Source organism: Canis lupus, chromosome 20 (assembly GCF_048164855.1).
Source record: "Canis lupus baileyi chromosome 20, mCanLup2.hap1, whole genome shotgun sequence".
Taxonomy (NCBI): domain Eukaryota; kingdom Metazoa; phylum Chordata; class Mammalia; order Carnivora; family Canidae; genus Canis; species Canis lupus.
Window position 1 is genome coordinate 50,883,705 of NC_132857.1, and position 12,919 is coordinate 50,896,623.

At 42.5% G+C, this 12,919-nt stretch overlaps 1 protein-coding gene across 3 annotated transcripts in view; it reads left to right on the top strand.

Moving 5' to 3' along the window:
* The window catches only part of ARHGAP15 (Rho GTPase activating protein 15), a 608,584-nt gene that overhangs the window by 553,179 nt on the left and 42,486 nt on the right, over nucleotides 1-12,919 (top strand). The window contains exon 14 of one of the 3 annotated variants that reach the window (XM_072789068.1): nucleotides 9,672-10,161. The exons of the other annotated variants lie outside the window; for them this stretch is intronic. Within the exon in view, the coding sequence (XP_072645169.1) occupies nucleotides 9,672-9,693 (22 nt within the window). The 3' untranslated portion in view covers nucleotides 9,694-10,161. Of the gene's footprint in view, nucleotides 1-9,671; nucleotides 10,162-12,919 lie in introns of those variants that run through there. 3 annotated transcript variants of the gene reach the window in all.

Below are 12,919 nucleotides of genomic sequence, written 5' to 3' on the forward strand. Positions count from 1 at the left end.
AAACAGGTAAAGAGAGCAGATATTGGAGTTAGGCAGACCTGAATGTGAGTCTTGGCTCTACCACTTATGGAAGGTGTAACTTATGAAAGTGAACAACCCACTTTCATTTTCTCATCTGTAAAATGGGGATCATCACAGAACCTCTTTCTCTGGTGAGGGCTAAACGAATACGTTTTTAAAGAGTCTCAAACAGTACCTGTCACTTATCATATTCTAGATAAACGTTCTACATCAACATGTATCTTTTTCATAGTGAGAGAAATAGAAGATAATTTTTAATGAAATGAATCTGGAACAGTTGCACAAGCTGGGTTGCCAAATATCCTGGCTTCCAGAAAATGTTTTGTCCCACCACAGAATCTTTTTGGAAAACCTAAGTCCCCACCCTGGGCTGACTTCAGCCAGTTTCCCCTGGTCTCAGTGAGGCTGATTTCACCTGTTTGGCAAAACACAGGACACCTCACACCAATCTCTTGTGAAGTGCCCAGGCCAACTCCACCCTGTCCCTAACTCTCCATCAACTTGATTTGCATCTTGTCCCATGTTCTCAGATCAGACTCTTCTTCCCATCACAATGGTGGCTCGCTAAGATCATCTACTCTACCTTGACTCTTAGGCAGGTGTGAGGAGGTTGGAGGTAGGGCACAGGTCTTCTGTGCTTCTTGTCCAGAGCCTTCCCTGTTACAGGAGTTTCCAAAGGACAAATCTCTTGCCTCGTAGTCTTACTTATCAGAATAATTCTCACACTGAGAGTTTCCTGCCAGACAGCACAGCACACTGGCTTCGTGGGAGCCTGGTAAGTGAGATATGTTGAAGCCAGTAAGGCCTTATCTGGTGCCTCAAACACCCTGTGGAAACACTCCCAGAATCCCATCAGCTACATATCTACCTGACATGTAGCACTGATCTCTCAAAGTCCTGGCATTCCTGTTGCCATTACCATGAGTCAGGTGTTCTAGCGATCGCTGCAGTCTTCTCCCACACATTTATTTCCAGGATAAAAAAAGTTACCTGCACCTCACAGAAAATTTAGGGCTAAATACAAAAGTATTTCGGCCAAGCCAAATTGAACTCGTTAGCCAGATTACCTTGTGGCGTGAATTTTGGAAACCAAAACAACCTCAAATTTTTGAGTGGGGAGCACATGAAAGAACATTCAATCTCCAGGTAGGTGTACATTGTCCAGAGAAAGTCAAATGTCTGAGAAAAGGATGGCCATTAGACATGATGAATGACATCATAGCACTCACTGATTTTTCAAAAACAGCTTTGGAAGAATATATTTGCTGCAAGTAAATATTCTTATAGGAGACTCGCACTTGGTAAAATAGGTTGAGAAGAAAGCTACAAAATCTTCCCTTTTGCATCAACTCTGAGAAAATCGCCCAGCTGTTCGTAGAACTCCAAGGTGAAGGAATGATACGGCTGAAGAGACAAAGCTCATGGAAGCCTGCCAGTCGAATGTCTTCTTGAAAGGCGAAGCTGTTGAGCTGTGGCTATTTTGTGAGAGTAAACTGATATTTAAAGCTTCTCTGTGGTCTTCATGGGTCTTGAATAAAATATTCCCCAAAAGCGTGTCAGAGGCAACTCAAATGATGACGACCCAGAAATGCAAGAGTTGTAGGAGGAAACACTGGTGAGGAAAGAATTCACCCATCCTGACTTTTTTAAAATGGTACTGCCAGCATGTCTGATATTTGGAGGGGGGAAAAATGACACACGGCTAAAGAATGAACTGGAAAGCCCATGAGCTCTCGCCCTTCTCTCTGGTCTTCAAGAGCAATGCTGGTGAAGCTCTGCGCCTCCCGTCAGGCCTCCGACTGTGCAGCTCTGGTGTGCTTTGGAGCAGGCTGTGTTTTTCTGTGCTGTCTTCTGGCACTCCACCCTCTTTCTGTACACTTTGGTCGCTCACCCAACCATAATACCTGATAGCCAACGACTTGCAGGCCACGGGTATTTTTCCTGGAAAATGAGGAACCTGTACAAATTGTTATTTTCTTTTTTCTCTCTCTTTTTTTCTCCCCCCCCCCTTTTTTTTTCCTGAGGGACAAGGGCTGCAAGTCATTTGAAATAAGCCAGAAGCCTAATAGCTCCTTTGCTTGTGTATTTGAAATGGCACCCTAATCACTTTGAAGAGCTAATGTACTTCCTATGGGCCTGAAATTTCTCAACTGGACTCCCGTGGCAGAATTTGGCCTGGTAGTTAAGAAAATTAATTACTCTGATCGTGAGGATGAAGCAATAGTTCCCAACTCCCTGTAGTAATCATTAAAATGTCATCTACTTAGGAGACATCTTGGCACAGGATTTATAAGGTTTGTGAGCTGGGGACTAAGGTTCAATGATCCTTCCAGTGGTGGATCCTTGTTTTGGAGGAAGGCTTTGGGAGATAAGGTTTTTAAGACAGCAGTGAAATTATTACTGTACATCTTTTAATTTAACATTTGAATGGTAACATTAGCCACTGAATGATAGGAAACAAAGCAAAACCTAAAATGATTACTGCCCATCTATCACTCTGTTCTCTGTGGTTAGTGGTTGGTCCACCTCACGGGGGTATTTCCCTCATAAGAGGTAAATTTTTTAAGTTTTAAGTCCCATCCTTCTCCACTGTGAATCTTGGCCTTTTACCTAATGGAAAGAAACAGGGATCCGGAATCAGAAGACATAGGCTCAAGTCCCAACCTCAGCCCTTAGAAACTACAACATTAAGAAAACCTTTTAATGTCTTTAATCCTCCCTTTCGGTCATGTGTGAAAAAGGTCAAAAAAATTCACACTTATGAAAATGTCATCTGTGAAATCCTATCTGTCCATTCTTTTTGGAAGTCTTAAATGAGTTCCCACTATATTCCAGGCACTGAACTGATTCGTATGTTGGCCAGGTATGGCCTGCCCTTAAGCTACCTATAACCCGCCACCTGTGTTTGTTAATAAAGTTTTATTGGAACACATACACACATGTTTATGTATAGCCAAAGGCTGCTTTCATGCAAGAGTCAGATAATTGTGACAAGTTGCACAGGGATAAAAATATTTACTATCTGACCCTTTACAGGAAAAGTTTGATGACCCCTCAACTCAATACTAGAGGCATAAAGAGGACTCCTATCCTCACTTCTCCTATGGTCTCCTGCCATAGATAAATTAGTAAACAATTGCCATAAATATGGTGCAAAATAGCCACGGTGACACTATGAGAGCACCAAACGGGAGCTGGAATTTAGCCTAGAGAAACCAAAGAATGCCTCCCAGAGGAGATGGCATGGGCTATCTTTGAAGATGTCAGTTTGGCAGACAGTAGGCCTGCTACAAGCAGGGTACTAAGTACGGAGACGTGTAGAGGAGGAGAATGGTGATGTGTGTGGTGAAGAAATAGTGAATAAGAGATGTAGCAGAACATAAGTCCAGAATGTAGTGAACCAGAGCTAACTCATGAAAAACCTTTTGCAGGCTTTGTTGAGGAATTTGAAATTCATTCTGTAGACATTAGGTAAATCATGGAAGGGTCAGAAGCAGGGAGATTTCTATTTATAAAGATCACAGTCTTTAGAAGTGTGAAGGTTAGCCTGTAGGAGGGCAACCCTAGAGATAGCGAAACCAGTTGTGCGGGTCCAAGCTAGAGATCCCAAACCAGGGAGATGACAGGAGGATGGATGCAAGAGGCACAGAGGAGGTGGACTCAATAGGACATGCTCACCAAGGGAGGATTCCCAGGTTTTGAACTAGCTGAGTGGTGATACCCTCAACCCACATAGAGGAAAAGCATAAAATTAGAAGCATGAAAGAAGTTGAAAGTTTGGGGATGTGATGTGAGATTCTTTACACTTCGTTAGCGAATTCCATTTGAGGGTAAGCAATGTCTGTTGGGAATTAGGAAAGGTGATTGAGATCTAAGTATGAATTTGGGAGTCATCAGTTTAAAGATGGTAATGGGGTAAGGTCATGAATAACCCCAAGGGACAGAGTGAAGCCAGAAGAGTACTGAGGACAGATTCCTGGGGTTATATAACATTGAAGGAGTGGCCAGAGGAAGACACCGGGGAAAGAGTCTGAGAATGGCACACATGGTGACAGAAAACTTGGCAAGAGCAGAGATATTATATTTTGTGGTTGAGATTATTACTTCTCCACAGGAGATCTAGTAAATTCTCATGGTAACAGGACATCGGGTAGAATTTCTGGTAATAACCAGCTACTGTTCCATCCTTCATCCTTCCGTTCCTGAGAAATCACAGGAATAAACATAATAACCTCATAGGAAAACCACGTTATTCTATAGCATAATCGGGTCCTGAAAATATTGATAAAGATGGAAATTATAAAGAACTGAACAAGTCCCCTCTGCCATCAGATCTTAGGTTCCAGGAGGGCAGAAATTTGTGTCACACTGATTCTTCTGTATCCCCAGAGCTTAGTACAGAGTCCCACACGTTAGATACGCAGTTATTTTTGTTAAACACATGGAATCACAGGATTTCATTGAACGAGAAAATACTAACCTAATAGCCAGTAATGGTTCCAGTTAAGATCAACTGGAATCTTGGGACCTTGCTAGAGTTCAGACCAGAACCAGGGAATATTCCAGTTTGTGAATATTGGTTAGTAAGCTACGCCTCTCAAGCTTCTCTCTCCTCACCTGATATTTATCTTTTCATCATGATGGAGAGAAAAGCAGGTCTAATTGCAAAAGGATCAATATTAAATATTAAGACTGAGTGTTATGAGACCCTGAGCACAATGAATGAGTGGTAAAAGAGGTTTCCCCCACTGGGGGGTGGGGAGCATGGTCAGGGACTGTGTGACCACCCATCACGGTGGGAGCCTGTTAGGTCAATTCGCTGCAGTCCGGGGTGAGTTGCCAGGGCCTCTGATTTCTTAATAGTCTGGGATATGTAACAGATCTTGCAATAGAAAAACTTCCTTTCACCTCTTCTGTCATTGTTCCCATTACTAAACTAAAGCATCTCTATCACTCCCATCTCCTACCAACCCAACCACCCTGTCCTTCGTTGAGTCCACATCCCATATTGACTTCCTACCACCTTGAGTCATTGAGCATTAGGAAAACAAACAAGCAAAAATGATCTTGATTACAAAAGCTTACCCTCTGCTATGAAGTATATAAAAAATCTGATTCCCCTGTTTAACAGACACACAGCAAACTTCAAAGTGGAAGGGGGAAAAAAACCAACCAGACCTCAAGTCACCTGATTTCCAGTCCACTAGACCACACTCTGCTTTCTTGCCAATACCAATACTCGATTGTGTTTCCAAGGAAGAAGGAATGGTAAAACAAAGAGTGAAAAAGACCAGCCGACTATGGTAGAGGCACAGGCCTCTATCACTTGAATTCCCTTTTTTTAATTGAACACCAGCTATAATCCCAGATCTTTAAATAAAATTACCTAACTAATTAGTAAATTGACATATTTATATAAGGGGTTTTCTGGCTGTCTGTTCTCTCTCTCTCTTCCTCCCTCCCTCCTTCCCTCCTCCCTCTCTCCCTCTCTCTCCCTGTAACGCATTGCTTTCCACCCGAAACACACCAGGGAAACTTTTATTTCTGGGGCTCTTTTTAAAAACAAGTTCCAAATCCACAGTCATCAATGCTGTGTGTGGAGTGTGCGTGTGCGTGTGCGTGTGCGTATACATGCACACTCGGAGAAAGCATGTTTTTTAAAAGGCGACGATGGTTCTGCCTTTTACCACCTTCTTTCTCCTCTTTAAATGGAAAGCACTGAACCCAGATGCCCAACCACGGAAGATATCCTTCCAGAAGCAGCATCTGGCTTCCTGGCAAGCCCTTCAGGCGAGTTGTTTGGGGAGCTTTGCAGTTGTCTCTCGGTCTGTCACGTGTATCAGATACCGTGGCCTCTCTGGCTGGCATGTCCAGGCAGCTGCCAATTCCTTTCAATTCACCTTTATTTCTGAGAACTAGTTTCCTCATTTTCATTTCTTACCGGACCTATTTTTTTTTTTTTTTTCTCCCCACTGCCCATAAGAACTCCAGGACAAGACGAATTTCTCATTGCCTGTCAACTTCCTTTGCAGGCCTCTGTCTTTTGAACCCGAGTGAAATCCTCAGCCATTTAGTACTACATTAAAATAGGTTACTTTAAATAATATTTCTTAGCCATTTCTTGTCAGCAGAGCTCCTTGTAAACTGTGGGGTCGTTCCCTGAAAAGAAAAGCAAAACATTCCATTGGAGTAATTTATTCTGGTCTGCACACAAGACATGAAAGTATTCTTGACATTTGTGTATTATTTAGCTAAATCATATTGGCTCCCCACATCCTTGTCACACCATGAACAAAAGAGCATCGCAGGACTGGAAAACATGAAGCAACACGGCAGCATTTACAAATAGCACCTGCTTCAGGATACTAAATTTTTAAAGTAGCTTCATTTTTTTTTACCTGTTTAAATATATATATATATATATATATATATATATATATATATATATATACCTTTTTTTTTAACTTCTAAAGGATTCTGTGGGGGCTTTTTATGGATAATTGTTAAGAACACAGAGTCCGATGGTAGCCCACGCACAAGGAAGCCGTGACAAGGTGCTGACAAGTCCAGCAGCAGTACCCAGAATGCAGAGGAGAAAGCAGAAATTAGAGCTGCAGGGTGACATCCAGGAATAGTTAACACGGGGTAGCTGCACATTTCCATGTTGTTGTTTTTTTTTTCCCCCTCATGCAAGAAAAAGTGCAGATTATGTATGAGATTTCTGATCTTAAGACTATTGTCTGGGCTGAGAAAAGATGGGACTTAGCAGTGGACAGGAGGAAATCTCAGCCATTAATAATAATTGGTCTGTGGCCAGTGGCGGACTCAACACACACTTGACTTTGAAGAGATACACAACTGAAATCATGAGCTTAACTGGAATGAGAGCGGCTGGGGAACAAGGAAATGAATGTAGGGGCTGTTTGGATCAGGACGTTGGGAAAATCTCCTTTGAAACCATCTGCATGACAGTAGAGCTCAAATTTAAGATTAGAATTTTTAAGTCTGTTTTATCTCTGCCTCAATGACATTTTTTGGTCTGTCATTTTTTTTTTCCTTAGGTTAATTTGTTAATGTGCACAAAGGAAGTTGAAAACACATGCAGAACTTAGAAACTTTACACTAAATGTTGCCCTTTGTGTAGAGATGACTGTGTCTCACTTCCAGTAATTTCTTCTCTTCTGTATCATATTTAGTCTTTTTAACCAGATTATTTTCTCTTACATTTCCCCTTTCTTCCCCCCACTGCCTTTCCTCCCTATATCATCATCATCCTTAAATTCTTCTTCCCATTCCCCTCACTCTGGGAATTCTCCTTACCCTCAAGCATTGCCGCCTACATCAATCTACCACTTATTTAGGCCACAAGTACATGTCAGGTAACTCTCGTGATAGATACGGAGCTGGAAGAGAAGACAATTATACCAGGAGGCCAATAGAAATGTTATTCAGTTGTGATGTCTCCCTCCCCGCCCCTGCCAAGTTCACTTCCCCTACCTCATTCTCTCTCCCAACTTGGAGGCTCTGGCCCCTCCTCTTCTCATGAGATTGGCAAGCCAGTCCGTCTTTATAGAGATTCTGTTAGTCTACCCATCTGTTGGAGGAAACCTCTGTTCTTTTTTTTTTTCTTTCTTTTTTTTTTTTTTTTTCTCATTTTCAAAGACACAAGTAGAACCATCAGGGACAGAGCCATAGCCAGGGGGTAGGCAGGACACTGGCACTCCGGCTCTAACAACACTGTTTTTAGTTTTTATTTTTCTGCTCTCCATGAACTGACAGTCCGCATACACCTCTTCATAAATATTTTTCCCTTCATCAATTTGTTCACTCATTCATTCATTTCACTCATTAATTAATTCCTTTATTTCCCATAGTGTCTGGGATATGAAAAGAAAAAAGCAATTAGCTCTGCTATAAAGGAATTTTTATCTAATTAATCTGTGTCTCTGTGCTCGGACATCAGAACAAATTTTCTCACATAGTGAAAAGATATACAAAGCGAAATTTTACCTAAATCTGATCCGCTACTCCCCCCCCCCCCCATTTGAACACGTTTTTAAAGCAATCATTTCACATCCCAGAAAAATTCTACTCTTAAAACACAACTCTTCTCCAGTTAGAGCACAACTCTTCCTCTTGGCTCCCTGCTCACCCTCCTTTTTCCGCTTCTTTTTCGCTTCCAACTGCCATTCCAGGGTCATAAGGACTTCCCCAGTACTGACCTTTGAGTCATCACGGGAAGGGGATTCCACTCACTCTCCCGAGGCCACATTTCCTGTTTAGGGTTGGAGATCCCCCACAGAGATAGTGAGGCATTTTATGGGTGGTTTACGTGTCCCACTATATTTTTCTAACCAACAAGAAGGGAGAAATGAAATGCATGCCCTGTTCTCTCTGGCCTTGCTCTCCATTCATATCACACTGAAAATAACCAATTCCTAGAGTGCCAAGCTCTTAAAGTAATTCATACTTCCCTGGCAATGACAGGAATTTATCCTTCATCTTGGCAGAGGAAGGCCCATTTTATTCACCCCTTATCACACTCTTGCTATTCTCTGCGTGAGTCTCCCCTCCAACACCCTATAATAGGCCAGGGGGGCCTAAAAGCAAGTGGCCAAACAGGGAAACGAAAGAAATGTTCACTGTCACATTCTAGGAATTTCTGATCCCAAAGCATTCTTACCCAAGAAATGGTAATACCCAAGAAAAGAGGCACGTGGCCGTGCGTGAGACCCTGGCCGTGCAAGAGACCCTGGGAGGTGGAGATAGTGGGAGAAGAGATGGCCAGAGAGACGTTTTGTTGCTCACGAAGGCAGCCACCTGAAAAACACCAGCTAATTAGCAGTCTGTAGCCACACAACACAGCAGGTTAGTACAAGAAGTGAACAATACTTTACCTAATTGAAACTACAGAGCGGACTTAGGTAGACTGCATGCAATTACACAGATTGGAAGGCAGCCAGGACACGGAGGTTAACAATCCCTTCTCTCACAAAAAGCACCGCGGGAACTTTAATGACCACCAGTGGTAAGGGCCGTTATCCTGCAGCCCATCCAAAAGGCCTCACCTCTCACAACCCAGATTCCATCAGAAGTGCTTAAGGGTGTCAACTAATTGGCTGAGGGGTGGGGGGTGGGAGTGTGGGGAGGCGCCCTCTATGGGCGCAGGTGTGCTTGTGCCATGTGAGTAATCCAATCCACCTTTCCCAGGAAATATGCTTTCCAGCACTAGGGTGGAGGGGGCTTCAAAAGACAGGGGACATTTGGGTGAGTCACGAGGTGGCCAGTGGGAGCTGGGAAGGCTCCTCAGCCTCCTTGTTTGGCAGCCAGCACTACTGAGGCCCAAGCATTCCAGAAAGCTCTAGGCTAGGATTTCTTAAACTTGAATGTGTTTACAAATCAGGTCACCTAGAAATCTTGTTAAAAATGTAGATTTTGACTCAGGGGGTCTGGGATGGTTCCTGAGATTCTGCGAAGAGAACAGGCTCACAGGCCCTGCTAATCCAGGAACCACACTTTCAGAAGGCAGTTCTTACTGGGAAGATGGAAGAGATCTCCCTGAACCAGAGAGCAGAGGATGGGCAAAGAGAAAGAGGACTTTAAAAGGAGTTTAGCATCAGAATAATCAAGTTCACTTTCATTTGTCCCAGGAACCAAAGAACAGAAACATGAGAGTCCAACATGGGACATAATCCAATCCAGTCCTAAAATCTACTCACAAGTGGCTTCCACTCTTAGGGGGTGGAAGGAAGCACGGCGTTTGATTCCCTGTACATGTTCCAGGAAGGAGACACCCACCCTGAACAGTGGCAGGATTTTCCACTCACTGGTTAGTGCTGTAGCAGAGACACACCAGCCAGAGCAGTCTGTGATGATGACCTCCCAAGAACCAAAACGGTCTTTCAAGATGAATCCAGAGAAGACAAGATAGCAGAATGCAGACCTTCAAAGCTTGACCAATGGACAGTGAAGGGAGTGATAATCTTCCTTCAAAGCTTTGTAAAATAGAATCAGAGTTGCTGAAAAACATCAAAGAATGGGCCATTTTTAAGCTTATAGTATGTGAATTTAATTTATTGCTGGGTGCTACAGAGGCTTTCATGCTAAAGCCTGCATGTACCATTAAAGATTTAATTGTTAGTTGGACTAATGATTATATTCTTTATCTAGTTATTTCCTAAGTGCTTCTTATACTGATATCTACATAGTTTGTGACTTCTTAATGATAGAATTCACTTTAAATGTGTGGAAAGAAACATACACACACACACCCTTAAAAAAGCAAGACCCAGCTAATCCCTGGTGAAAGGAGTAAGGGTCCCAACGTTGAGACACGCTGTAAACATGCTGTAAACTAGATAAGGCTAGAGTTTAAATATACATTTATCCTAATATATAGCTCATCAGTATAGCTGCAAAAGTGCTATTACTTGCCAAAGATATGTAAATTTAGGATATCATTCAAAATATATCACTTGAAATGCTCAGCTTTCTAAAGCCAGCGTGGTAAAGTACATCTACAAGAAGGAGAAGAACAGAGGTATCCATCAAGGATTCAACAGGATCTATAGAGTGTCTACTCTCTGCTCCATACCACACTGGGGAGAGCTAGGTAATAAAAGAAGTATAAAATAAGAAGTACAAAGTTCTACCTTTGTAGAGCTACTAATCTAATGGGGACAAAGCACTTAAGAAGACAGAGTAGAGAATATTTAACTGTTAAACAGTAGGTACAGAGAGAAATAGACTAAAGGAGTTGAGAAGTCTTCAGTGAAAGGTGGAGATTGAGTTGGGCTTTGATGCACAGGTGGAATTTTAGAAGCACGGGGATGTCTCATAGGTCAGCTTGAGAAAGGCCAAGGGAAGCCAGGATGTGGCTGTAAGCAGCCTGTGCTGTGACAAGAGGCAAAGGAAGAGGAGACCTAAGTGCAGGGAGGAGCCAGGTTATGGATGCACCTGCAGAAAGGTTGGCATTTCATGTCTCAGACTCCATTAGGAACCAAGGCAGGTTATTGAGGAGGTGAAGCACTTCTGTTTTTTAAGTATCTCAAATTGAACAGTATCTCAATATCTCAAAGTTTTTGAACAGTCACATAAAAATGGATTTGGTGATGCAAGAGCTGAAGAAAGGGGTTAGAGCAAAGCCAGTTAACTGAGCAGTTATCTTGCCATGACCCGAGAGCAATTATTCCCCTGTTGTCTGTGGAGCTCTGTGAGAAGAGTGTAATTCCTAGACAGATTTTCACAGAAGTCAGGAGGACTTGCTGATAGGTTTGATATGATGGGTGAATGACTGGGAAGAACTGAAGCTAATGCCAGGGTGTCCAATTAGTAGACTAAAGAGAATGGAGATGTCACTAGTGGAAACTGGGTCAACTTTGCGGAGCGCCAGCTAGGTGCCAGGTACTGTTCTAGGAACTTATGAAATATTAAGTAAACCTAACAGAAATTGTTTTGCTCACATGGAGTTTATGCAATACATATAATATAAAGAAATAAATAAAACAAATATGCATAATAAGCAGGAAATGCTACACGTAATAGAAAGCTGCTAAGGAGCTCAAAAAAGTGGGGTAGAGGAAGAGAATCAAGACTGGTGTGAGGATGGTTTACAGTAATAATTAAAGTCTATCGGAAAGAAGGTGAGATTTGAGAAAAGATGGGGAGTGTTTGAAGTGGATATTTGGAGTCAAACATTCCGGGCAGAGACGATACCTAATGTTTGGTATCTTCAAGCTATAGCAAAGCTGAGAGGAAGAGGAGGGAGTCACATCATTGACAAGGCCCTTGTGAGAAATTGGTCTTTTGCTCCAAGTGAAAGGAAAGGGACGACCAGTTGTACAGTTAGGAGCAGGAACCAACAGACATCTATCTTAAAAGAACCAGGGGATGCCTGGCTGGCTCAGTCAGTAGAGAGTGCAACTCTCAACCTCAGGGTTGTAAGTTCAAGCCCCACATTGAGTGTAAATATTACTTAAAAAATAAAATCAAATCTAGAGGCACCTGGTTGGCTCAGTTGGTTAAGCGTCTGCCTTTAACTCAGCTCATAATCTCAGGGTCCTGGGATTGAGCCCTGCTTTGGGCTCCCCACTCAGCAGAGAGTCTGCTTCTCCTTCCCCCCCTGCTTCTCCCCACTCTGTGCTCTCTCTCGCTCTCACTCTCTCTCTCTCTCTCAAATAAATGCAATCTTTAAAAAAATAAACTAAAACCTTTAAAAGAATCAGTATGCTGAGAACACTTCCTAGGAAAATTGGAAAACTATTTAAATTATTCAGTCACCAATCTAATTGGAAATAGTTATTTGTGGGTAGAAAGTGTTTCAGGCATTCACCTCTGATGGTTTGAGAGAATCTGAAGAAGTGAATTTCCATTCCTCAGTGTGGGGACAACTTTAGGCCTGTCACTTCACCTCTCAGCCATTGTCTGGTCATGTTCAGCACGGGAATAATGCCTAATGTTACCTAACGTGGTGTGTGCGTGTGCGCGCACACACGCATAATCAAATGAGATAAAGAAAGTGAAAGCCAAGACTATGTACTGTTTTAGAGTTTAAAGGTTTGAAAATCCAAGCAGAGGATCACTCCAGACACTTGATGTTGTACTAAATCCAAGAGGGAGAGTGGAAAGATCACTGGATTGAGAACTAGAAAACCTAAGTTTTTATCTCGACAATGTATTCCTTAATAGTGTCTCTTGGATAGCACAGCTTCTCAGAGCATCTGTTTCCTTCTCTGTGTTAAAGGGGGTTGTGATACCCACACCTCACAGGACTTCACTCAGAGTTACCTGTAAATAAACCCATTGTAAACCGTACAGCACCAAAGAGATGAAGTCGTCCTGCCACCAGCTCCTCCCATAACCATAGACAGCTCTAACCAGCCAGTTGGAAAATTGTAAT